This window comes from Eschrichtius robustus, chromosome 7, assembly GCF_028021215.1.
Source record: "Eschrichtius robustus isolate mEscRob2 chromosome 7, mEscRob2.pri, whole genome shotgun sequence".
In the NCBI taxonomy this organism is placed as follows: Eukaryota; Metazoa; Chordata; class Mammalia; order Artiodactyla; family Eschrichtiidae; genus Eschrichtius; species Eschrichtius robustus.
In genome coordinates, this window is record NC_090830.1 from 87,271,485 (window position 1) to 87,299,458 (window position 27,974).

Genomic DNA, 27,974 nt, shown 5'->3' on the forward strand with positions numbered 1-27,974 from the left:
CCATGCATAGTCTCCATCCCTGCCACCGTGGCTGTTTTGTTCATGAGCCTATTGGATGATAATAGGGGTGGCTGGGAAAGAGGCTGACTGGTATCCACAGAATGGGTCATCCTGTCCACTTGGTTATTAAAATCCTCCTCTGCTGAGGTCACCCTTTGGTGAGCATTTACATGAGACACAAATATCTTCATATTTTTTGCCTATTCAGAGATGTCTATCCACATATATATCTTCCCTAAATTTCCTCGTCACCAATTTTTCACTCATATTCCTTCCAACTCCTGACTATCCTGTCAAACCATTGGTTGCAGCCCATGAATTGGTATATAATTGTACAATTTTTCCTTCTAAGCAAAGTGAACAACTAGATTTACTGCTTGAAGTTGCCCACTGGGAGGATTTTCCTTTACCACTGTCTTTCTGGGATGTCCCAGAAAGGGACTGTAGTGTTGTAGCTGTCCACTTTCAGCTGTTGTCTGCATGTTGTACAGAACTATCTGTAAACCAGACCTGAGTCTTCTCTTCCCCTATCAGCTGATTATAGGGAATTCCCCATGAGGCCATAGTACAGGCTGAGAGAGAAAGGCTGTATAGCAGGAGTAGGGACCATGGGCATTTGGGCCACTTTTTCATGTAACTTAACTTGTATCGTCCGGGTCTGCTTGGGCCTGATCACATATATACCACTTCCATTTGATGATGGAATATTGCTGTACACACCCAACTTCATGGCTTTGTGTGCCAGATAATACCAGTTCATGATGGGCAGCTCAGGTAGCATGGTAACTTGGTGGCTCAAGGTTAAACATTTAGTCACTATTGAGATCCAGTAGCAGAACAAGAGCTGTTTCTCAAAAGGAGAGTAGTTATTTGCAGAGGATGGATGGATTTTGCTCCACAATCCTAAGGGCCTACAGTGAGAGTCACCAGTGGAGGCCTGTTTAAGTCTCCAAACAGCATCCATATCTGCCACTGTCACTTCAATACCAGGGGATCTGCTGGATCATGTGACCCAAGTGGCAGAGCAGCCTGCACAGCAGCCTGGACCTATTGCAGAGTCTTCTGGGCCCTACTCAAAACTAGCAGCTATTCCAGTCACTTGGTAAATGAGCTGAAATAACACATCCAAATGAAGAATATATTGTATTCAAAATCCAAAGAGGTCCACTAAGCATTGTACATCTTTTTTTTGGTTGTAAGAAGATCCAGATTCAAAAACTTATTCTTTACCTTAGAAGGGATATCTTGACATGCCCATGGTCCCCACTCCTGCTACACTGCCGCCTTTCTCTACCAGCAGTTGTTTATATTCCTTTTGTGTTTCTGGTAATAACGGTAAGTTGATGATTAGCAGTGCTATTCAAAGTAACGTTTACATGAAGTTTCTGTTCCTGGTCCACTAGAGTTAAAGTAGCTCTTGCCAGAATAGACATCAACACATTTCATCCTTCTTCCACAAATTCTTGCTACCAGGGAAAAAAATTGAGCCAAATTAAGCAGTATGTTTACTGACTACTTGATTTATATTCTGGTCCAAGCTTTTTACTGTGTCATAGACAGGAAACAGTTCGTGGACCAGAACTGTTCTGCAAATCAAACTGTGAATAACACTGGTGTAAGATACTGTCTTACCTGTAAAAGAAACATCAAGGGAATGAAAAAGATATGCAACCAAATGTTATATCAGAGGTATATTTATGTAGTATGCAAGAGAGAAAATGCCCTGGGAATGGAGATGAAGAGATTCACCGTATGCCATTTTAGAGACATTGATATTTTGCTTCCTGAGAATTGAGTTTATCAGGTGAAGAATTTTGGGGAGATCAGTGGAGTTGGCACGTGCAAAGGCACAAGTTCTTAAGAGCTGCGTTGACTGAGGGAAAACCCACAAGTACTAAGATACTCAACAAGGAGAAAACCAGAAAAACCAGGGCTCACTTGGTACACTTTGAGGTGACTATTAATACAACTTCTTACTCTAAAAAAGTTTATTAATGGGAAATAATTAAGCACTTATGCTGCATTTATAGTAGGATATATATTTCAGTAACTAAAGAGATCCTTCATGAAAGACAGTTCATCTCTGCTGAAGAATGCCGGCAAATGAATGTACAAAGTGTGATACAATTAGAGAAACATCATTTTACAAACCCTAATAAAATTCCGTAAATGAAGCTTATGCCAAGATTATTATTGTTACAACCATTAGGTGAAAGAGTGATGCTTTCCCAGCCAATTCATATGGTGCCAAAGTAACATTGTATAACTTACTTTATGGTTGCAAGAGAAAAACACATAATTGTTCATTGGAGAGATCAAATTGCCATCACCCCTATCCAGTGATTAGTTTTCCCATCACTACTGAGTTCGGTTAACCACATAGTGTGTATCTTCTCATGTGATACACAGAATTATGTGTAATATATTCTAGGCAAAAATATTTAATTTTAATTCCTCAAGTCATTATTTACAGCTTCCTTTTTATAGGAGAAACAAATGATAGGAGATTAAGAAAGGAAGGAACCAAAGAAATTCAAATGGTTGGAAATTCTGTAGGAAAGATAGTGACGTCGCTTCAGCTTATTAGTGTCCTAAAAATTTAGTACAGGGAGGTGACAGTGCTACCTTAAAAGGAATTTAAGAGACAGCTAGATGCAATGTGAGATTATGAATTGGATACTGGTTGGACAGATAACTATAGAAGACATTTTGGGTCAGTTGGAGAAATTTGACTATGGCCTATGTATTAGATGAGGTGGAATTTTACTGAAATGGAAAGATTGTTGACTGAAGAAAAGCAGGTTATAAAACAGTATGTGCATTATGATCATATATCTTTATCTCTATATATCTATATACCTATATCTCCAGAAGGATATGCACTAAGGTGGTAAGTGATGATACCTGGGTGGTGAGAATGTGATCCTTTTTAAAAATTTACATTTTCTAATTCCTGATTTTCTACAATATATATTTACTGTTTTGGAAAAAATAAAAGGCTATTGAAAAAGTATGTGTCCTATTTAAAGATTAGTTAAAAATTGGATATGGTTAAAATGTAGAGTATTAGGGAAGAGGCAGGAATGATAAATAGGCTTAGGGCAGATTGTAAAGGGTCTGTGTACCACAGAAGGAGCTTGGGCATTATTCTGTAGGCAGTAATAAGCTGGGATTAGTGACATGGCCAAATTGGTATTTTAAAAATATTACTTGAAGGGATCTATGGAAAATGAATAGCAGAGAGAGTGACTTAAGTCATAATATTTAGGCGGCTGTTGAGGACATCCAGGTTTTAGCTTAAAGTTTTTAAAAAGTCTTCTGTTTCCTGTATGTCTTACATAGTTGTATGTAAAAATTTTATATAGTGGTCATACATTTCATACTGGGCATTCTTCTAGGTTCTGTAATGTATATTATCTCTAGTTCTTGAAAAGTGGGTGATATTGGCTTCATCTCACAGTTGAAGAAGTTGAGACTCAGAGAGCTAATTAGTGATAAAACTGGAGTTTTTACCCCAGTCTACATGGACTCCAAGGCCTGCTGCACACAGCGACATTCTAGGAGATACCCTGGGGTACAACAGGAAGAGGAGAGTGTGAAGGCAGCCTCCAGCACTCTCCTCACCATCGCCTTGCATCCCTTCAGCCAAACCCAGAACAATGGTTTATTAAATAGGCCTCTGTATTTAAGAGTTCACTTGAACAAAGTTCTCAGTGCACACAAATAAAATTTAAAAATTGTAAACAATTGTGTTTAGTATTGATCTATTTTTTGTTTTTGTTAATGCAGCTCAAGGGTACTTCACAATTTAAACAGCGCCTTTGTGAACTCTATTGTCTTTCTCAGTAACACTGTGGGATAGGGAGGATGGCAGTGATCCTATTTTAATGGTCAAAAAACTGAGACTCCCAGATTTATTGTGTTTCTCAAGGTCACCTGGTTGCATACTAATGCAGAATATATTTTAAACCCAAGGCTTTTGAAATATTTTAGCATAATACTTCTCATATTGTATTACCTAATTTAGAGAATTTTAAATAAGAATTTTTGATCCTGATCTGAAGACATGGGCACATACAGAATAAAAAAATTTTTGATGGTGTCTTATTTCCTTACTTTAATTCTCTACTTCCTGTTTCAACCACTTGAAGCATAATATGCATATAGAGAAGGGTACAGTTCATAAATGTCTATCTCAGTCAGTTTTCACAAACTGAAAATACCCATGGACTCAGCACTCAGCAAGAAAAAGAACATTACCAGGACCCCAGAACAGAAGCCTCTTTCAGTCATTAACCTGCATTTCTAATGGTGACTATCTGATTTCTGAAAATATAGATGAGTTTGCCTGTGTTTGAACTTTACATAAATGAAGGGAATGTATTATATTTCCTTTTTGTGTGTGGCTCTTTTTGCTCAACATTATATTTGTGAATTATTTCATTTTTTTCATTTGTTCTTATTGCTATAGAGTATTACATAATGTGAATATACCGCAATTTATTTCATTTGTTCCACAGTTGATAGGCACTTAGGCAGTTTTTGGTTATTATGAATAGAGCTGCTACCTTATTCTGGTATATGTCTTTTGGTGAACACACGTGTGCATTTTTGTTTGGTATATACCTATGAGTGGAATCAGCTTTAGTAGATGCTGTAAAACGGTTTTCCAGAGTGGTTATGCTCATCCATTTCCTTCACTCTCATTTCATTATCTTCCCTGTATGCTTTTATCATATTATCACATTGAGCACCTCTTTTGACCTTGGAGTGAGAAATGAAATATCTAAGGTGGAGTAATGAGAAGAAACATGATGGTATCTTTTTCTGACACTTTTCTTTGGGATTGCAAAATATTTGATCCTGATCACTCATACCCTGTCTACCTGTTTTGGGGGATAAAAATAAAGAGGTATATAGTAGTGGTTTATGAACTGTCAAGTATGATATACAGATGTTTTGTTTTATTATTTCCTCTCAGCTCCAGTGTTGAGAATAAAACCAGTAACTTGTCCCTCACATAATTCTCTTGTCTGTCTGTCTGTCTCTGCCTCTGACTCTTTCTCTCTGTTCCTGTGTCTCCATCTCTCTGTCTCTGTATGAGGGGGAGTGGATGCATGGGTGCAGTGGCAGGTGGATGAAATATTTACAGCAGCAGCATCCTGGGAGAGTGCACTAAGAGTTGAGGAGCTGCTGAATGATTGCCACTTGGTGGCAGAGAACCATAGAAAAGTCAGGGAACTTATGCTTCTCTATCCCCAGACATTTCTCTTCATTCCAGGAAAAATAAGTTTATGAAATATACATAAAAAGAGAATATACAACATGAGGGTACACCTTAATGAATAATGTGAAACAGGTTTGTACTCACCACCCAGGTTAAGGAACGAGACATTAGGAAGCTCCCTATGTGATCCTTCCTGATTGTAGTGCCTTCCCTTTCCAGAATCTAGTATTTCCCTTGCTTTTTCTGTTAATTTTTAACCATCTCTGTTTGTGTCCTCATGAATATTAGTTTTGCCTCTTTTAGAACTTTATATAAATGAAATTATACTGTAAGTATTTCTCTGTGAATTGCTTCTTCCATTCAGCATTTTCTTTAAGGTTCTTTCGTATTTATGTTTAGTTCTGCTTCGTTAATTTTCATTTTTGCACTGTCCAATTCTGTGAACAATTTCTTTCTCCATTTTATTCCTCATGTCCATTTTGTTTCTTTCCAGTGTTTTTTTTGTTGTTGTTGTTATGACAAATAATGTTGATATGAAGTTTTCCTGGTATACATGTGTGAAAATTCTTCTGGAGTAACTAACTAGGAGTGGAATTTCTGAATCATGGGGCATAGAAATATTCCACCCTACAAATACCAAACTATTTTCCAAAATTGTTCAATCTGTTTCACTCCCTTCAAGTAGTAGATGCTTTTCTTCCATTGTTCTACATCTGAGCAACACTTTGTATTATCAAACTTCTTAATTTTTGTCCTGTGATGGGAATCTAGTGATATTTAGTTGTGGCTTTATTCTGCATTTCAAAATCAGGAAATCAACATTGACACATTACTACCATTAAATCCTTAGAGCCTGTTCACCGTTTGTCCTGGTAGTGTCCTTTATAGCAGAAGCAGAAAGATCCAGTTTAGAATCACACATTGCTTTCAGCTCTCATGTTTCTGTAGATGTCTTCGAACTGTGGTACTTCCTCAGTTTTCTCTTGACTTTGATGACCTTAATATACTTACTGTTTTGACCAATTCTCCTGATTATAACCAGCTTCTCACCACCTGTCCTGTGCAGTTGCCCTCCTCATCCCTCTAAGATTCTGAATCCCCATGCCTGGCTGCTCCCCTGTGTACACCTTCCTCACCCTACTTGGGCTCTGACTCCTTGTCAGCCCCATGGGTTCTGACACCCCACACCAGTCTCCTCCTCCTGTGGATGCCTCTTCACTCTGCTTGGGCTTGATACCACGTGTCAGTTGATGCCTGCACGTGGATGCCCTCTTAGCCCTACTTGGGTCTGACACCTGGCACTGGGCCTTTTCCTGCATAGATGCCCTCTTCATGCTGCTTGAGTTCTGATAGCCCTCTCCAGGCCCTCCTGTGGGAGTACACCCAGCCCACTCAGCTTAGACTCTGACAGCCCAGACCAGGCTGCCCCTGTGTGCATGCGCCCTCCTCATTCTATTCAGGTTTGACACTGGAATCTTTCTTCCCCCATCCTTTCTGTGGATGCCCTTTTTACTCCTTTGGGCTCTGACATGCCGTGGTAAGCTGACCCCCTGCAGGGACATGTTTCTCAAACCACTTAGACTCTGAAACCCTATGCTGGGCTGTCGTTTTGGGTGGAGACTTATCTTTTTTGTCTCACCTGATGGCTTATTCAGGAAGATAAAGCAAAGTGAGGAGGAAGAGTAAGCAAATTTTTAAAAATTTATTGACTTTATCAGGTAGAATTTGCATTCAAGTAAAGTGTACCCATTTTAAGTATGCAGCTGGAGTTTTGATGAAAAGACACAGTTGTGAAACCCCCAGCCCCACCATCAAGGTATAGAACACTGCTGTTGCTGCTGACATTCTCTCATGTCCCTTTGGAGTAAGTCTTCTCTCAAACCTGGCCCAGGCAGCCATTGCTCTGATTTCTGTTACTAAAGCTTTGTCCTTTCTAGAATTTCATCTAAAAGCTTTGTCTTCTTCTAGACCATCCAATGTGTGCTTTTTTTTGTTCCTGGATTTTTTCACTCACCATAATGGCTTTGATACTCATCTGTGTTTTGTGAGTTTCAGTACATTCCTTTTTATTGTTGAATAGCATTCCATTATACATGTATGCACCACAATTTTATTTTTATCCATTTACCCGTTGATAGACATTTGAGTTGTTTTTAGTTGTGGGTTAATTGGGGTAATGTTGAATCTCTAGAATAATGATGGAAGTTAATAATAATAGATGCATTCAAAAAATTAGAATTTGAATTTAGGCCATTTTTCCCACTTGTTTGTTGTGGATAAATTATCTTGGATAAATTAAATTACTTAAATTTCCTATGCCTAGACTTCCTCGTAAAAGAAATAGAGATTATAATAGCTCCTATCTCAGGACTGTTATAAAGAAAGCATTAGGAAATTCAGATAAAGTGCTAAGCATAGTGTCTGATGCGTAGAAGGCAGTTAATAAGTAAGTGTTAGCTGTTATTTTACTGACAATAGCAACATCAACAGAGGTAAAAATGTGGAAGTCAAGGGTTTTTAATTGCTTGCATTGCTTACAGTTTTATGTAGCTGCCCAAAGAGCTAATTCCATTTACTTTAGTATCCATGTGTTGTTATTTCATCATTCAGTATACTTTATTAAGCACTTGTTGAGTATCAAGGATTGTGGTAGTAATGAAGATAAAAAGAAAGAAGACATAATCCTGTCCTATATCTAGTGCATTGTTCGTAAAACTACACATTACAAATGGTTAGTGGGTTTTGAAATAAATTTTGTCCACCATAACTAGACTTTTTTCCTAATAAAGTAGAATGGTATAGAAACTATTAGGGGGCATCACGTACGCATGACAAGGACAGATATTGTTTTGTGAAACTTGTTTTTAGTGTGATATTTGTATCTTTCTGTCTATCTACCATCCATCTATCCATTCACCATCTTTTTTAGACACATGCAAACATACACACACATGCATGCACACATATTCAAGTATATATGTACATGGTTATGATGTAAAATGTATTCCTTATTGTGGGACATGGTCCAAAAAAAACCCTGCTCCAACAGGTAAACAGTACTATACTCAAGACTCCAAGGATAATAAGTCAAAGATTTAAATTGGAAATAATGAAATAACCACTGCATCAATAAAACATTAAATCATCAATAAATCTGAGAGATGTTTGTGATGTTTTATAAAGAACGCTGGAAAACTTTAAAAGATTTAGAGAAAATACTGATACTTATATTCTATAGGAAGGCTAAATATTATAAAAATTATCTTAATCCATGGATATTAATGTAGTAACCAAGACTACCTTATAGTCTAGGAGAACCAAGCTACCTTATAGTCTAGGAGAACACAAGAGTATTAAATAATTGTAAGAATGATGTGTTGGCGTGTCACACTGACTTGACATCCAGGCTCCCTGGGATCAGTCTCCAGGTCCAACCCATGTAGGGATAGGCTGGGCCATATGCAAGAACTTCTAGGGGACACACTGTACTGTTAGTGTCCATCCAGCTCCTAAACAGAGTTGCTAATTCCCCTGAAGCCAGATTTCATGGGAACTCCTTAGCCTTTCTCTCCAAGGCATTGCCAGGGAGTCTAGTCCATGAGAGGCACATGGGAGACCTCTATCTCCCATGGTGGGGGTGTGGGGAGTGGGTGTTGGGTGGATGGGAAGAACGATGTGTTTGAAAGAGCAAAGATAAGATACAATCTGAGTGTGTGATTGGAGCCTGTAGTTCTTCCTAGTACTATTGGTAGATGTAATACAATTTCAGCCAAAATCACAACAGTTTTATTCTGGGGATTAATCAAAATGACTCCAAAATTGTTAACACCAAAGTATAAGAGTTGTATACATTAAGAAAGACAAAAAGAGGAGGGAAAAACCCTTTAGAGCAGGTTATAATATTGACACAAATAGAAACATAGAGCAGTGGAAGAGAATAGAAAACCCAGAAATATGTGCTGAAGTATGTACTAAAATCAGTTGGACACAGAAGGGTTTTGAAATAAATGTTGAGAAAAACTCAGTAGTATAGAAGGAATTATTTAGTTTCTTGTTTTATATTATAGTAAACTCAGATGGTTTGAAGAGTTAAATATTTTTTTAAATGTAGAAAAATTAGAAGAAATCTGCAACTAATATTTGTAAGTGACAAAAGAAACCTATAGAAAAGGATATCCTGAGTCAGATATGTACAAATTAAACACTTAGGTTTAATAAAAAAAAAGTTTAAACAGGATATTTGTAGGTAAGGTTTGCTTAGAATATTACAGACTTTACCCATATATAACAATGTTCTAGTCAATTTGAATGCCGGGGAGATTTTTCTGTTTTGAAAATGTCTTTGCCCAAACCATCTGTGAGGATCAACTCATCTTTGAAACACTTATTGAAAATCAGGCTTTGTGACTCTATATCTTTAAAATCATTCCAAATGTAGCTTGAATCATTAGATTTTCAGTCCCATAGGTGAGTTACATTATTACTCAAAAAACTGTTCTCAGCGCACACATTTTGTGATGTGATGTTCATCCATATATACTTTTGTTTTTTTAAAAAGTGACTTTTGAAAAGAAAAACAAATCTCTCCTCTTCCTCTACTCCCTTTCCTAGGATGCCTCTTGTGATTGTGTTGTAGCATATCTGAAACACAAGGCAGTTTTGTTGACATCACTGATGCTGCTTGTCAGCAGAGATTGGTCAGTGCTGCAGACTTTTTGGTTAGTCATTTCAAGTGTCCATGTCCATTGCAGCTGCTCTGGAACTCATAGGAAGATCCCAGTTTTTGCAAACTCATGGAAGAACCACTTGGGTAAGATGGAGTTTGTTATAGGGTTTTCCAACAAGTTAATATGTGAAGAGTTTAATATTAGAACAAAAGTTTACCTTTCTGCTTTGTCAAAAAGAAAAGTGGAAGATGGTGGACATCTTCCTCTTAGGACAGAGGAAGGTTTACCTATCTTTTTGAATCTTTAGTAAAATGCTAATGACATAAGAGTTAATCAACTTAAGGTTAATTGCATTCAGAGTTCAAAAATCCTAACTAGACCCCACTAAGACACTTCACTTAGTAAAGCAGCCAGAATACTTTGATAATCAGTTAACTATGAATTGCTTACTTTTGTGCAGTGGTGTTTTATAGTTTTTATGTATTATTTTTGTATCTATGTATTTATTAAATATGTTTATGCAAAATGCTTAGAACAGTTCCCAGCACTGGTCAATAACTGTTAGCTCCTTAGTATGTGTATGAAGCATGAAAATTGCATGCATGGTTGTTATCCAGTGTTTTTAAAAAGAGAATGTTTTCTGTACATTTTATGCTTTTCCCCCCTCTAATGCTTAAAAAAACTTGTCTCAAAATGTTTCCTAATGTCTCAAAATGTTTGATCTGAACACTTTTCATCTTAGTCAAGGTTTTATAGCGAGTACTACCATTATTTAGGGTCAAAGTTATTTGGAGGGTAGGTGGTTTTATTATTGATTGAATTGGAGATTATATTCATGTTCTTTAAGCTCTTGTGCTTTGATGGAAATAATAGCTTTTTCCTTCTTTGATCTCTTGAATCTAGACTACTAGTCTGTTAAAAAAACTTGGAAGGCTTTTTTTTTTTCCTTTGAGACATAGCAATAACTTAAACATCAATGACTCCCAATTGTCTTGGGCTGTACTATAAATTTATTTTACTTAGAAGAATTTTTTCAGTTTTCAAAAATATTGGTTTGGAATATGAGACTCGCTTTTTAATTAATTTCTAATTTTAGTATATTAATAGTAAAGAATAATATCTATATGATATAAATTCTTCGGAATGTGTTGATATTTCCTTTGTGTTGGAAAACTTTTTCTTGGCCAAATAGTAAATATTTTAGCCTTTTCAGCTGAGAGGCAAAATTGATGTTGTTTTGTAGATATTAATAAAATCATTTAAAATGTAACCATTTAAAAATGTAGAAACCATTTTTAGCTCATGGACTGTAATAAAAATAGGCAGTTGACTGGAGTTGTCCTGTGGACAATAGTTTGTTAACTAACCCCTGGCTTGGAGCCTGGTCAGTTTTTGTCACTGTTCTCTGTTTGTTTGAATAGGATATATATTCTCTATGTTTTATGTAGTGGTATATCTATTATATTAATCTTTTAGTATCTTTAGGATATTTTATTAGGTATATAAATCTTTATGATTGGCATATCTTCTTGGTGGATTGTTCCTGTGGTCATTAATTAAAAGCCTTTCTTTATCCTCATTAATACTTTTCATCTTTAATTATACCTTAATTATAACCCGTGTGTTATAATAGTATTGCTGTGTCAGCTTTATTTTCCTTGGGATTGTTGAGATTTATCTGGTGTTTCTGTCTTTCTGTTTGCTTTTGTTTTATTAGTCAGGCCTTACATTAGTTTTCTAGGGCTACCATAACAAAGTACCACAAGCTGGGCAGCATAAACAACAGAAATTTATTCTCTCAAAGTTCTAGAGGCTAGAAATCTGAAATCAAGATGTCATCAGGGCCATGTGTTCTTTGAGGCTCTAGGAGAGCAACCTTCCTTGCCTTTCTAGCTTCTGGAGGTTGCTGGCAATCCTGCCATTCCTTGGCAGCATCTCCAGTCTGCTTCCATCTTCACATGATCCATGCTTCCAAATTTCTGTCTTACAGGGACACCAGTCATATTAGATTTAGGCCCCACCCTAACCCATTATGACCTCAACTTGAATATATCTGCAAAGATCCTATTTCCAGATGAAGTCATAGTCACAAGTTCTGGGTGAGATGAATTTCTAGGGGGACACTATTCAACCTGTTACAGTTCTATTGAGGTATAATATACATGCAGTAAAATTCAGTCTTTTTTGTTGTACAGTTCTGTGAGCTTTGACAAATGCATGCAGTTGTGCAGCTATTATAATCACACTCTAAAATTTCTTTTCTTTTTTCCTTAAAATCAATCCCTGTATCCACTGCTAGCTCCTGGCAACCACTGATCTGTTTTATGTCTCTGCAGTTTTGCCTTTTCAAGACTATCACATACATGGACTTGTATATTTTTTAGTCTTTGGAGTCTGGCTTTTTTCACTTACTGTAATGCATTTCAAATTCAGTCATGCTGTAACATGTACCAGTAGTTTCTTCCTATTTATTACTGAGTAGTATTACACTGTATGCATATATCATAGTCTGTTTATCTGTTTACCAGTTGAAGGATATTTGTGTCTCTTTCCAGTTTTTGGCAATTATGAATAAAGCCACTGTAAACATTCATGCACAAATTTTCATGTGAGGATGTTTTCATTTCTCTCCTGGGGGTGGGGATTGCTAGGTTGTATGGTAAGTATATATTTAACTTTTTGAGAAATTGCTGAACTGTTTTCCAAAATGGTTATATGATTTTGTATTCCCACCAGCAATTAATGAAAGTTCCAATTGTTTTGCATCCTTGTCCACACTTGGTATTGTCAATATTTTTCAAAAGCCGTTCCCATAGGTATACGTTGGTATATCACTGTTTAATTTGCATTTGCATAATAACTAATGATATTGAGCATCTTTTGTATGCTTATTTTCCAACTGTATATCTTCTTTGGTGAAGTGTCTATTCTTTTGACTATTAACAAAAATTTTGTCTGTTTTGTTATTGATTTTTGATAGTTCTTTATATATAAGTCCTTTATCAGGTATATAAATGATGAGACAAATGAATATTGAAAAAATGGAATGCACTTTTTGGGAAAGTATTTACAATTGTGAGTTAATGAAGTCAGTTAAAAACCCTAGGCTTTCACATTATCATTATTTTTGTTGTTGCTATTGTTAAAAAATAGCCACTTTATAAATGCCTTTTGCCTTTTTTGCAGTTTTGCTAATGATTTTGCAATTGTCAAAAAACCTGCTTTTGGTTTTATTGATTTGTTTCTTGATTTTCAGTTTCATTAATTTCTGTTCTCTATTATTTTTGTCTGTTTGTTCTGGCTTTAATTTGCTCCAGTTATGGATTTGACACCTTTGCTTTAATATAAGTATCTCATACAATAATTTTTCCTTGGAAGCACTGCTTTAGTTGCATTCCACAAATTTTGATATGTGGTGACTTCATTTTCCTTCGATTCAAAATATTTTCTCATTTACTTTGGGACTTCTTTTGACCCACGGATCAAAGACATTTGTTATTTGCTTTCTAAGTGTTTGAAGATAATTTTTCTGTTACTGATTTCCAGTTAAATTCCCTTATGTTCAGAGAGCACATTCTATTTTCTCTTCTTTTAAATTGAGCTTCTCAAATATGTAGGTTCATGTCTTTCACCAGATATGAGGTGTATTTATCCATTATTTCTTCAAATATTTTTCTACCTAACACCCTTCCTTCTGTGACTTCAATGATATGAATATTAGATCTTTTGTTATTGCCCCACAGCTCCTGCAGCAGGCTCTGTTTTTTTTCTCTTCATTGTTCAGACTGGATGATTTATGTTGATCTGTCTTCAAGTTCACTCTGTTACCTCAAATGCTGGAATTTAGTCCATCTAGTGCATTTAAAATTTTTGGTTATTGAATCTTTGCAGTTCTAAAATTTTCATTTGTTTCCACTTTTATATTCTGTCTTTGCTGAGACTTTCTCTTTCCATTCCCTTTAAGATTTCAGCCTTACTTTTGGAGAATTTTTATAATAGCTCTATTAAAATCTCTTCTAATTAATTTCAACTTCTCTTTTATTTTGTCATTGATGTTTGTTGATTATCTTTTTCTGTGTGAGTTGAGATTTTCTTTGTTGTTTTTACATTGAGTAATTTTGGATTACATTTTAGATTTTCGAATGTTGTGAGACTCTGGATCTTGTTTAAATCTTATGGAGAATATTGGTTTTTGGTTTTTTTTAAAGCAGACAAATGATCTGGTTGGGGTCAGACTGCAAGTTCTAATTAGCCACCTTTGGATTGTGGTTGTAATATCAGTTGTTTCCAAAGCCTCTGCCATGCTTGCCATGTCTGTTTTGAGTGTACACCTTCCAAAGGCTAGCTTGGGACCTGGGCATAGTCTTAGTTTATTTCTCAAAGTCTTTGAAATGCTATTTAGGATCAGATCCGAGCAACTCTGGTGCTCAGGAGTCGTGAACCTAGTAATTTACATACAACTTCCTGGAGTCATTTTCTTTATGACTTCCTGGTGTTTTCTATTTCCCTGGGCTCACCTTTTTATTCCTGTACAGTGAAAACTGATGTATTATTTTTCCTGTTCTGCTTCTTCCCACAACTACCACCATGTCCAAGGCAGTTGAGCTTATGTTGTCTCCTCTTCTTTGAGGTTCCTGCTCTGTACTGGGCAGGAAGTTATTGTGGATGTTGGGAAATAAGTCAAATTTTACAGTCCCTTTTTTCTCAAATATATACTTGTTTGTAGGACTGGCCCTGTTTTTATATGTCAAGGCAGAGATAAACTTTTTACAGAGATGAGTCTTGTAAAACTTTTTTCTTTTTTTTTAAACATTTTTTAATGTTTTCTGAGAACATTTGTTCTTCATTAGGATGTTACATTCTCTCTCAGGTCAAATTCTTAATGTCTGTATGGCATCACCAATAAAAATGTAATTTATCTCTGCTGGAAATTTGACAACTGCTAATACTTCACTGTCAATCACTATCACCTGTTGAATTTTTCTAAATACTCATTCCTAGGCCTCATCACTAGAGATTCTGATTCAATAGGTATACAGTACAATAAGTAAAGAAGAAAATGATCTACATACTTATGTCTCCTATTTTAGCACTCCTGTTTCAATACAGGACATTTCCATGGTCTGGGAGATTTCCTTCAGGACAGATAGGTCTGAGGAAGGTTGCTATGGCAGTGCTCCTTGAAGGTCGTTGACTCAGTGGGTGTCCCAAGGCAGCTAAGTACCATCTGAACAAATAAGGTATCAAGCCGCAGTTGTACTGCCTTGGTCAGGGACTCAGTCCCTCACCATCATCCCAGGCATATTCTTTTCTGGTTCATCTTTCTTAAGGTTGTCTGTGAATCGTTGAACATGCCATTTTTCAGCTGGTTATTCCTAAACCACTTCAGCAAGGGGTAGGACATAATACTATTCTGCCATTTTTTAAAAATTGGGTTTAAGGGCAAAAAATTTAATTTTTTCAATTTTTTAAATTGAGGTATAGCATACATTCAGTAAAGTGCTTAAGGTGTACCAGTCTTAAGTGTAAAGCTTGTACTTTTCATTTGTATGTACGCATGTAACTGCCATACAGACAAGACATAGAACATTTCCAGCATCCTTATGGATTATAATGCACTTTACTGTCAATAACCCCTTTCCCCTGAGTCAGCCACCGTTCTTCTGATTTTTAGCACCATAAATAGTTTTGCCTTTTCTCAAACTTCATATAAATAGAGTCATGCAGTATGTATCTAGTATTTTTAATCAAATGATTTTTGTGGTCAGACCTTTTTGAGCCATTTAATATTATTGTTTCTGACTCCTTTATACTCAGAACACCACAGCTAATTCAAATCAGATTTAATTTGACTTTTATTATACATTTTTCGTAGGTGAGGTAGTCTTAAAATTTTTAAGGAAATTTCCCATATTCCTTTTCCCACTTTAAAACTTTTAGTGGCTTTCTGCATCATCAAATTGTATAGTGTATGTTATTTATTCCCACAAAATATTCTTTCCTGAGCTCTGTTGTTTCCTGTTCCACATTTCTTTCTACCAGTGCATAGAGATGAAAAGGAGATTTCTAAAATCTTATTTCCTGTTTGCCATGCTTGCATTTGGCCTGGGGTGAATTCAGGTTAAACTCAGTGTCTGCAGTTAATTGTATTAATCTTACGTTTTCTTTTTCTTCTTTCTGACAGCATGATGGAAGTGGTTCATTGCATGATGTTCAACTCTCCTTGCCATCTAGTCCAGAACCAGAAGATGGTGATCAGATATACAAGGTATGATGACTAGGTAGTCATGCTGAATTTTTCAAAAAAAATTTTTTATTACTAAAATTATAAAGCAATAATAATTAAAACATTTAATAATAAATATATTAAAACCTGCAGCTTTGCTGTCTTGGGTTTTAATCAGATTTCTTTTAACTTTTACTACCTTATTAAGTTAAAATGATATCACTGTGGTGCTTTAATTTGAGTTTGTTTTATGAGTTGGATAATCATCTGTCCCTGTATTAATATTGGTACAGGATTCTTTTTTAAAAAATAAAAATCATTAAATTCTTTTTTTATAATTATGAATAACAGTTTTAAAAATATGACTACCAACAAAAATTAAAACAGTTAATAGGTACTTCTCATATATAATCACAACATTGAAGAAATATTAATGAAAATGACATTAATTAATTTTTTTCATGTTTAAAGATATAATTATAGAATGCAGATGCAGGTTAGTGTTTGAAGGTGTATTTTTTTATAGTTCTCATCTTGAGGTCTGATTTTAATTGAAGAAAGCTCTTTTTGTTTTTTGCATTTACCTGAATCACATATTTACTTCTTAAGCACATACAGGTATTCTTGATGTCTTTCATGTTTCCAAGTAAAATTATTGTTTCCTTTCACATTCTATTTTCAAGGTATGATAGTCAGTGTGTGCTACTTATCTGTAGTAACAACCTCAAAGTATTGGTGGCTTACAATAACAAAAGTTTATTTCTTGTTATTTCTCAGTATGTTGCATTTTGGTTGTAGATCAATGGGACTTCACGTGTTCTCTTCATTCTGAGATCCAAGCTGAAGGATCAGCCCTTATCCTGGGACATATTTTTTGTACCTGAGGGAAAGTAGCATTGGCATAATAACATGTGGATTCTGCTTGGATGTAACATATGTCGTTTCCAAAACAGGTCAAGTGGCCACGCTTGGTATTAGGGGTCAGAGAAGCGTAATTTTCTCATAGGATGTGGAGTGACCTATTGGGAACAAATTTATGTATAAAACACAAAATCAAAAGAATATAGGATAGTAGTCACATCTGGTTATCTAATCTTGGCTTTTCAACATGTTACCTACCTGTTTTTATATAAATTTCTTCCCGCCTCTGGGCTTCCATCCTATTGTGAGTATAATAATAGGTTTGCAGTAGGACATCTCTTTTTAAAAAACTTTTACTTGCATACTCAATTGAGAACCATTGATTTAGATGATTTCTGATTATCTCAGTTTTTTTAAGTTTTGTGACTGATATTTTAAAAGTAAAGTTGACTTTTTTCCTGAATTCTTTTTTGTGAAAAGTTTTTTACGTGTAAAGAAATTCTTTTTAAAGAAAAAAAGTTTAATTCCAATTTTTTTATAGAATTAGTGTCTTCATTTTGCCCATCTTCCTTTACAGTTTGTCTATTAATTTAATATTACATGATAGACATATCGTGTATTTATTTCTTGTCCCCAGTGCTTTCCTTTCAGGCAGATCATTCCTAGTCTTTCTTCCTTCTTTCCAAGTGAGATGCAATAGCTCACACTGTCTCAGCCCAGTACACTAGACTGTCCTTCACTTTCATCAGCAAATCCCCAAGTATGTCATCTTCTTATCCAAGATGGTTTCACAGTTCAGTTTCAAATGATACAAATACGGTGACTTATACCATTACAATTTTAGGGTCTAAAATCTCCACTGGACCTGCCATGTCTCCAGTCTTTCCTTTATCTCAGGGCGGCTGTCTCTCCCATTCCCTTGGTGAGCTGTTCCAGACACTGACCACTCTCCTCAGCCTCTTTCTCAGCTGCTCTTCTCAACTTCTGCAGGTAGCCTTGTGTTTTTCAAGCAAGATCTTCTGCTGCCTGCCTTCCGACTTAGTCTGTGTCTATGTCACTCGCAATCACTTTGTTCCAGTTGTAGGGAAAAGTGACCGCTGTGCTGTGGAAGGCCACCCTTTCTTCTCGTGTTCTGGACTCTTGTCTTCTGCTGCAGTTAAAGACCTCCTCTCTCATCTCTCTTCAGTGTGCTTTCTCAACTTCCCCTTCATCCTCACCTTGTAAATTTCTGTATCTTACCTATCCTAAATTCAGTAAATCGAATAAACCTGTTCTTGACTCTCCTTAAACTACCTTTCCAGTTAATGTGGAAACCTGGGAAAATAGACATTTGGCATGGCCCTTGTCCTACAAGCGTTATCCCTTGGTTTCTGTGTCACTTCTGTCTGAATTCCCTATATACCCCTTAACATTGCCCCCCCTCCATTTTCTTTGTAGGTTCCTTTTCTTCTTTAGAATGTAGATTTATATCTTTAGTCCAGTCCTCATCAAACTTTCTACTGTAATGATTTCACATATAACATATATATTGATAACACATAAAATCAGTCTCTCTCATACTTGGTAATCCAGTTGTCCACTGGACATTTCCACTGTATGTCCCACTCACAGGTGGAACACCTCTAACACCTCTCAAGAGGTGTGTGTACCTCTAGCAATGTATTTAAAACTCAAAAATGTTCTTCATTGGGGAATTCCCTGGCAGTCCAGTGGTTAGGACTCAGCGCTCTCACTGCCAGGAGCCCAGGTTCGATCCCTAGTCAGAGATCCCATGAGCTGCACGACGCTGCCAATATACATATATATATATTTCTCTTTGGACATATTTCTCGTCCTTCATTCTCTGTTTCTATTTGCTATATCATCTAAGCTAGAAATGGAGATGTCACTCTTGACTACTTCTCTGTGCTCTTCTCTCACATGCAGTGAATTGCCAACATCTCCTTTTCTCCTGTTTCTTCTCCTCCCTATTATCACTCTCTTGGGTCAGGCCCCTGCTCTTACCTGGCATATTACAACATCCTGATAACCAGTTTCCTAGCCTAGTTTTGTTGTTGTCCTTGTCAAGTATATCCTCCAAACAGCTGTCAAAGCCATCTCAAATGCAGATCTATCTGTTACTCCCTGGCTAAAGCCATGCTTGATGTTCAGGCCCTCTATGATCTGGCCCTTGCCTAGTTTACTAACCACATTGCTCCCCACTGTGTACCACAGCCTTCATGTGACAGCATCACTGCCTGTAATTCTCCAAATATGCTATGCTTGTCCCCGTCTCTGTATTGTCTTATAGAATCCCTTACCCTAAAATACAAAGCCTGCCACACTTTGTGTCCTTAGAACTTTTTACTTATCCTTTAAGACTCCACTGGAATTACCCATTTCCTGATGTGTTCTCCTTTGCCTGTCTTTATGTGTAAAATCCTTAGAGCAGTGCCTATTCTAAAGTAAGTGCTGTATGCATGTCGGCTATAAATGTTATTACCATATTGTGTTTTGATTTCAGCTTTGAGTCCATTTCCTCCAGCACCAGCAGAACCTAGCCATGACTGAATGATGGCTGTGCAGTATTCCATCAAGTCGCTCACTGCATTGTATTTCAATTGTCCTCTTATAGGACAATTCTAAATTTGTAACTTTAAGAGAATATCTTATTATAGGTTTTCTTGTACTTAGGATCATTTCTTTGGCATAGGAGTTGGATAACTGAATCGGAGAGTGCAAGTAATTTTTATGACTTTTGTATATACAGGCATACGTTTGTCCAGAAACGTCAGTTGTTATGTCTGATAATGTACCATTTTTTCTGCAGTCTTGTTAATCACGTTGAGTATTTCTCCCCCAATTTAATACCTGTAAAACAATACCTTTAATACTTTAATTTGTATTTATTCAATAAGTCAAGTAGAACATTTTTCCAGTTATATGTATATTTGTGAGAACTGACTATTTGTCTATTAGGGCCTAGAAATGATCTTATATGTTTGAACAGTCTCCTAATATACTTGAGTTATAAGTTCTTTGTCATATTAGCACAGGTTTTCACCAGCTTTTAACTTTAATGTTAATTGTATAGATGCTTTAAATTTTTATATAATCAAATATATTTATCATTTCTTAATAGCTTAATTTGCCACTTAGTTTAAAAATGTGTCCTTCATGATTTGCAGTCCATCTTTTTTTTTGGTCTTGATTTATTATTTTTTAAAGTCCCTAAACTCTTTAAATTCAACTGGAAGTCATTTTTTATATATAATAATTAGTCTTTCCCAATTGTGGTATACATAACAGCATTTTAAAAAATATTTTCTTCCCTATTGTTTCTTCCCCATTGCAATGCTTATTTGATATGTGAAAGCCTTCATAAAATGTCTGTTTCCAATCTCTTGTTAATGAAACTGCAATATTTTTTTTTGTTCCCAGTATATCTGAAGAAGAGTGTATACTTTGCTCATGACCAACACATTATAATTATTTGCTTACTTACTTTTCTCTCTGGAAAGATGTATCATTCACATATATATTCTACAGTTTATCCCTGAACAACACAGTTTTGAACTGCGTGAGTCCACTTACATGCGGATTTTTTTCAATAATATATACTGTGGAACTACACCAATCTGCAGTTGGTTGAATCCAAGGATGTGAGCCTTGTGGATATGGAGGAACTGTGGATGTCAAGGGCCGACTAAAAGTTATACCCAGATTTTTGACTTTGCAGAGGTTCGGTGCCCCTAACCCCTGCTTTGGTGCCCCTAACCCCCGCGTTGTTCAAGGGTCAACTGTAATTTCCTTGCTTGCATTACTTCATCAGTATATGTTTCTGGATAGTTGAATAGCAGTAAACAAAATGGACTAACTATAGGGTAATGATACCTTATACTTGGAAATGTAACTGGATTCCTGCTAACCTTGACAGTTTCTCTTAATACTATTAGGAATTTCTTATAGACTAAGTTGACAGGGTATTTACTCTTTGATTTAGGCAGTTCTCATGAAAGTAGCTCATGGAAAAAGAATCTTCCTTGTTATCCTTCAGGCACATTTATCTTTCTGCTGATTTCTGAACCAGCCATGAAATGACTCTGTGCCTTTATTTACACAGTTTTCTCTACTTGTGGCCTTCATTTCCTCTGACAGGCAACTCTTATACATTCCTTGAAATCTAGCTGAAATTACTGTTTTGTGTGTAATTTATTTTACTACGTGGCCTAGTTCCCAATTTTCTTGTCTGTAAAGTGGGGATAATAGTACCTACCTCAGGGTTGCAGTCGGAATCAACTACTTAGATACCTAAAAGGTACTTAGTTCTTGGCACCTGATTAATACTCAATGAATGTTAGCTGTTGCTGCTATTATTGTTCATTGTTTACGTGTCAGACTCCTTAGACTATGAATTCTTAGAAGACCAAAATGGGTTTTTTTTTAAAATGGATTAATAGCTGGCATATTTAAGAAGAATTTCCCCCTTAAATAAACAACCAATTCATTACTCAGTCTTCATCATTGATTTAATGCTTCTCATTAGTGTTTTTAAATACAATTAAATACTTCATGTTAAATTTTTTAAAATATTTCAGAATGAAGATTTATTAAATGAAATAAAACAACTTAAAGATGAAATAAGGAAAAAAGATGAAAAAATCCAACTATTAGAACATCAGCTTGTAAGTATTATAGTGTAGTATGTAAAGTGCAGGCTTTTCAAACTGGGCAATATGTATATTTTTTTATAAAACTAGCCAGAATTGAAACTGGATTTTATTTTTACCTTTTAAGATTGCACTATTGTATTATTTTTAGGTTACATGCACTCTTAAAGTATGTGGTTTAACTTTCAGTCTAAATAATAAATTTTCAAGGTGAAAAACTCAATCCATTTTCAGTTGCCTCTGTTTTGGGTATTTGAAATTCACCAATTTACATTCATGTTGTTGAGGAATGAACCTGGGTGTTTAGTCTTAGGAATCTGAATGGCTGTCTGTTAGAATGGGTGTTCTAAAAAAAAATGTTTCTTGCCCATGGATGATACTGAGTGATCTCTCAGAGATATGTCTGAATCTTTATAATTTTATAATTGTTATGATATCAAATGTTAGTTCCATATGAAAACTGTATGGTGCTGTATCTTGAATTTAATTATAATTTGGTTTGTAATAATAAAAGGCCAGGATAACAAGAATATAATGGCATAACCATCACAACAAGCCAAAGTAAATCTTTGTTGGAAGTCAAAACTTGTTTTGACATAGCAAAGCAATGCAGCAATATGAAGGAGTAATCTCACTCAGAATATAAAGAATATAATATACTGAGCTCTGAGCCATTGGGGTCAGATCAGAGATCCACCTTATGAATAAATAGTAAGAACAGATGGATCAGATGTTATGATTAAGGGTATCAGAAAACTTATGAATCTGAAAAAAGAATAACCGAATATTGCAAATTGAGGGCCTACCAAATATAAGATTAAAAAGGAAAAGAGTAAGACCAGTGTTTGTATTTAAAAACTAAAGACAAAACCCAACCCAACCAATTTTTAGGGAAAAGAAAAGGTACTTTTAGGAAATTAAGCTTCAAATTTTGCAAAAATCTATTACAGAGCACAGGAAGTTGTATCTAGTGCACTTTAAAAAAAAAGGTTATGACCCTACATTTTATAGCTAAATGCATTTTTATTTATATACAAAGATACATTCTCAGACCTTTAGTGTATTGAAAAATATGCCACCCAGTTATCTTTGTAAAATTATTTAATAATGCATCCCAAATGCTTGAGAGAGAAATTTTAAAATAACTCAAGAATAAGGAAGTAAAGATTAAAATGAATGAGTGGTGAAATGAAAACCATCTTTAGAGAGATTAGGTGGGATAAACTTCCCAACTACTAACGGGAGAAAACTTAATGCTCATTATTTAATCTTATGTAATTATATATCATTTAATGTTAAAAAAATTTTAATTTATTAATTAAAACACGTTCTGAAATAAAAAATTATTTTTAATTAAAATTTTAAATTGCTATTAATTTTTGTAAATATTTAGATTAAATAAAATAGGTTTGAGAAAAGAGATAAGGGATATGCTGAAGAAGTCAGTAGTACTGAATTGTTTATCTACAAATGGGTATCTAAAATTATTCTTTTTATATACTTAGATAAATTAAAATGTTTGTGAAATGCTTTAAGACAACTAATAGTAGATTAGAATAATGTATCTTGCAAAAGATGAAAGTAAAAAGACATCTAAAGTAGAGAAATACCAAGGATGTCTAAAAACAGCAGAAGTAAAGTGACAGAAATAAGACCAAATGTAATAAATATAATAGTAAATGCAAACGGCCTTATCTCATGGAGAGAGCTTTGTTGAGGATTTAAAGCAAAATCTATTAATTTCTTTGTATAAAGGAAATTTAGATAAAGTAAAACAGCACAATAATGCTGAATATAAAAGGTTGGGTGAGACAGAATAAAGTTATTCTCATCTAAAAAACTGAAGTTGCAGTATTAAAATTAGAAGAAGAAATCTGAAAGAATTATGAAAAGAGGTCACTTTATATTGATATATGATTAATAAATAATGAAAGATATAGCTTTTTACGCTGAGAAGTTTTAATAGTGTTCTTTTTAATTTCAGTGTGCCTCTTTAAAAAGTAAGAAATGTTCTCTTCCTAGCTGAAATATTATTACCTTTAACCAGTTAATAGTAATTTTTTAATATTTTCTAATATCCAGTCCATATTCAGATTTCTGCAGTTCTAAAAATATCCTGTACATTTGTACATTACATCTAGTTATTCCTTAAGTCTCTTTTACTTTATGATTATTCTTTTTTTCATTGTACTGACTTACTGAAGAGACTGGGCCAGTTATCCTTAACAATATCTCACCTTACAAATAACTTTTAGAAAGGTTTTAGAAATATCTAAGAGAATCCTAAAGAAAGGAAGAAAAGCAAAGAAAAGTGAAAACATTACTCTTTAGTGATATGTGCTTCGAAATTCTCTGTATTTGATACATTAAACTTAGAAATCGTATTTATCTTGGAAGATCCCATCACCTACCTTTAGTTTAGTTGTGGAACTGGAAAGTCACTTGTTCAAATCAAGAGAATTTAAAGAGTTATAAATCACTGAAAGTAGAGATAGGTAAGAGCATTTTTCAGATTACCAAAATTAAAACTGCCTTTCTCTTTGCAGTTTTTTTCTTTCCTTGTATCCCTAATTTGCTCTTCTTAAAAATAGCAAAATGGCATCAGAGGAGCCATGGAATAGGAATTAGATAACTTTTCTTCAGTACTAATTAGCTGAATCTCTTGTCTTCAGTATTAATTAGCTGAATGACATTGGCAGTTTCCATCAGTCTCTAGTGCTTTCTTTATCAAAAATATGAAGTTTTTTCTAGATGATTTCAAAGTCTTTTTCCATTTCTAGCTTTCTATATATTTTATCTTTTTTCAAAAATAGGCACTCAGCTCTAACCTATGTTTACATGCAAACTTTAAGAAAAATATAGCAACAATATGATGTGTTAAATTCATATTTTATGTGAAATATACAGATATAAAATCAGATTGCAGTGCTCCAGAAATGAAGCTGAAAGGTATAGAGGTGTGACTATTTGAACCTTATTCCAAAATGCTGAGAATGCCCATTTATTTTCATCTTAGTTTACTAGTTAAATGATAGTTAATTTAGATGCATTTGTTCATTGAATCCTCAGAATAATCTTATGAAATTATTATGTAGAATTTTCTTTGTGGAGACATTAGAAAGTGGAATTCAGCTTAAGTAGGTTAGCAATGTAATATATTTGAGAAGCCATGACCAGCCTGAAGCTGCATAGACCTGGGTTCAAATCCTGGCTCTGAAACTTAGTAGCCGTCTTCTCTTAGGGAAGTTACTTAATTTCTCTTAAGCCTCTTCTATATGTGAGGATAATAAAAATAATACTGACCATATAGGGTTGTGATAGCTAAATGAACTACATATGTAAACTCTCTAATGCTACAGTTGGCCCATGGGTGCATGATAAATAATAACTCTTATTTGATGATTTGCCCCAAATCACCCAGCTAGTAAATCAGTGCATATCTAATGATGTTTTAAGTTTTAAGTAAAAGTCTAACTAAAAGTGACTTGAAAATAAGAACATTTATAAACTTAAATAACAAGAAAGTATATTGGTCCCATCTGCTTCCATGGTTTCCTAATTGGTCATTTGGGTAATGGCAGAGTTCTAGGGTAGCTTTTTTGGAATCCTCTTGGCTGCCCCTTCATGGTCACAGGATGTCTGCCATAGCTCTATGTGTCATATACTCAGTAGTTCCCAAAGATAGGAAAAGCACCTATTTTCTGTAGCATACCAATTTAAAAAATTAAGAGCACTTTCTTAGAAATAACCTAGGCTTGCCTCATGTTTTACTGGCTAGATTTGAGTTCTTTGTCCCTTAAGCACTGAGGAATGGGATTAATCAGATTGGTTCAGACTAATCAAAATCTATCACTGGGTCAAGAGAGGATACATACTTCCCTGAATATGGGACTGCATAGAAGGTGAGCATCTGAACAGAATCTGTCAGCAATAAAGAATGCAGATGGAGAGGGAGTGATTTGAGTAGCTGTTTTCTATCTATTGAAATGTCACTAAAAACTAGATTTTCCAAATTGTGGAAAATTCAAATATTTGCCGGTTATTGTTCTTCATATGGTAACACATAGGCAACAGACAGGACATTATTTCTGGAATTGCAGGAGTCAGGTTAGAATAAGTAATGTGCTTGCATTAAGATAAATGTCTTACAAGATAGACATTAATGTCTTTTGTCTTATGAAAGAAATTAAAGATGATACAAACAAATGGAGAGATATACCATGTTCTTGGATTCGAAGAATTGACGTTGTGAAAATGACTATACTACCCAAGCAATCTACAAATTCAATGCAATCCCTATCAAACTACCAATGGCATTTTTCACAGAACTAGAACAAAAAATTTCACAATTTGTATGGAAACACAAAAGACCCCGAATAGCCAAAGCAATCTTGAGAAAGAAAAATGGAGCTGGAGGAATCAGGCTCCCAGACTTCAGACTATACTACAAAGCTACAGTAATCAAGACAGTATGGTACTGGCACAAAAACAGAAATATAGATCAGTGGAACAGGATAGAAAGCCCAGAGATAAACTCACGCACATATGGTCACCTTACCTTTGATAAAGGAGGCAAGAGAATACAGTGGAGAAAAGACAGCCTCTTCAATAAGTGTTGCTGGGAAAACTGGACAGCTACATGTAAAAGAATGAAATTAGAACACTCCCTAACACCATACACAAAAATAAACTCAAAATGGATTAAAGACCTAAATGTAAGGCCAGACAGTATAAAACTCTTAGAGGAAGATATAGGCAGAACACTCTGTGACATAAATCACAGCAGGATCCTTTTTGACCCATCTCCTAGAGAAATGGAAATAAAAGCAAAAATAAACAAATGGGACCTAATGAAACTTAAAAGCTTTTGCACAGCAAAGGAAACTACAAACAAGATGAAAAGACAACCCTCAGAATGGGAGAAAATATTTGCAAACGAAGCAACTGACAAAGGATTACTCTCCAAAATATACAAGTAGCTCATGCAGCCCAATATCAAAAAAACAAACAACCCAATACAAAAATGGGCCGAAGACATAAACAGACATTTCTCCAAAGAAGATACACAGATTGCCAGCAAACACATGAAAGGATGTTCAACATCACTGATCGTTAGAGAAATGCAAATCAAAACTACAATGAGGTATCATCTCACACCAGTCAGAATGGCCATCATCAAAAAATCTACAGATAATAAATGCTGGAGAGGGTGTGGAGAAAAAGGAACACTCTTGCACTGTTGGTGAGAATGTAGATTGATACAGCCACTATGGAGAACAGTATGGAGGTTCCTTAAAAAACTAAAAATGGAACTACCATATGACCCAGCAATCCCACTACTGGGCATATACTCTGAGAAAACCATAATTCCAAAAGAGTCATGTGGGCTTCCCTGGTGGCGCAGTGGTTGAGAATCTGCCTGCCAATGCAGGGGATGCGGGTTCGAGCCCTGGTCTGGGAAGATCCCACATGCCGTGGAGCAACTGGGCCTGTGAGCCACAATTACTGAGCCTGCGCGTCTGGAGCCTGTGCTCTGCAACAAGAGAGGCCGCGATAGTGAGAGGCCCGTGCATTGCGATGAAGAGTGGCTCCCGCTTGCAGCAACTAGAGAAAGCCCTTGCACAGAAACGAAGACCCAACACAGCCATAAATAAATAAATAAATAAATAAATAAAAGAAAACACATTAAAAAAAAAAAAGAGTCATGTACCACAATGTTCATTGCAGCACTATTTATAATAGCCAGGACATGGAAGCAACCTAAGTGTCCATCGGCAGAGGAATGGATAAAGAAGATGTGGCACATATATACAATAGAATATTACTCAGCCATAAAAAAGAACAAAATTGTGTTATTTGTAGTGAGGTGGATGGACCTAGAGTCTGTCATACAGAGTGAAGTAAGTCAGAAGGAGAAGAACAAATACCGTGTGCTAACACGTATATATGGAATGTGAAAAAAAAAAAGGTTCTGAAGAACCTAGGGGCACACAGGAATAAAGACGCAGACATAGAGAATGGACTTGAGGACACAGGGAGGGGGAAGGGTAAGCTGGGACGAAGTGAGAGAGTGGCGTTGACATATATACACTACCAAATGTAAAATAGATAGCTAGTGGGAAGCAGCCACATAGCACAGGGAGACCAGCTTGGTGCTTTGTGACCACCTAGAGGGGTGGGATAGGGCAGGTTGGAGGGAGTTGCAAGAGGGAGGGGATATGGGGATATATGTATACATAGAGCTGATTCACTTTGTTATATAGCAGAAAGTAACAGAATGCAAAGCAATTATATCCAATAAAGATGTTTAAAAAAAAAGATAAATGTCTTATATTTTCTGTTTT

At 35.4% G+C, this 27,974-nt stretch overlaps 1 protein-coding gene across 4 annotated transcripts in view; it reads left to right on the top strand.

The window, feature by feature from the left end:
- Positions 1 to 27,974, top strand: part of CCSER2 (coiled-coil serine rich protein 2) — a 150,125-nt gene that overhangs the window by 95,868 nt on the left and 26,283 nt on the right. For all 4 annotated transcript variants that reach the window (XM_068548000.1, XM_068548001.1, XM_068548002.1 and 1 more), the window contains 2 exons: positions 16,079 to 16,162; positions 21,559 to 21,645. In XM_068548000.1, the coding sequence (XP_068404101.1) occupies positions 16,079 to 16,162; positions 21,559 to 21,645 (171 nt within the window). The remainder of the gene's footprint in view (positions 1 to 16,078; positions 16,163 to 21,558; positions 21,646 to 27,974) is intronic.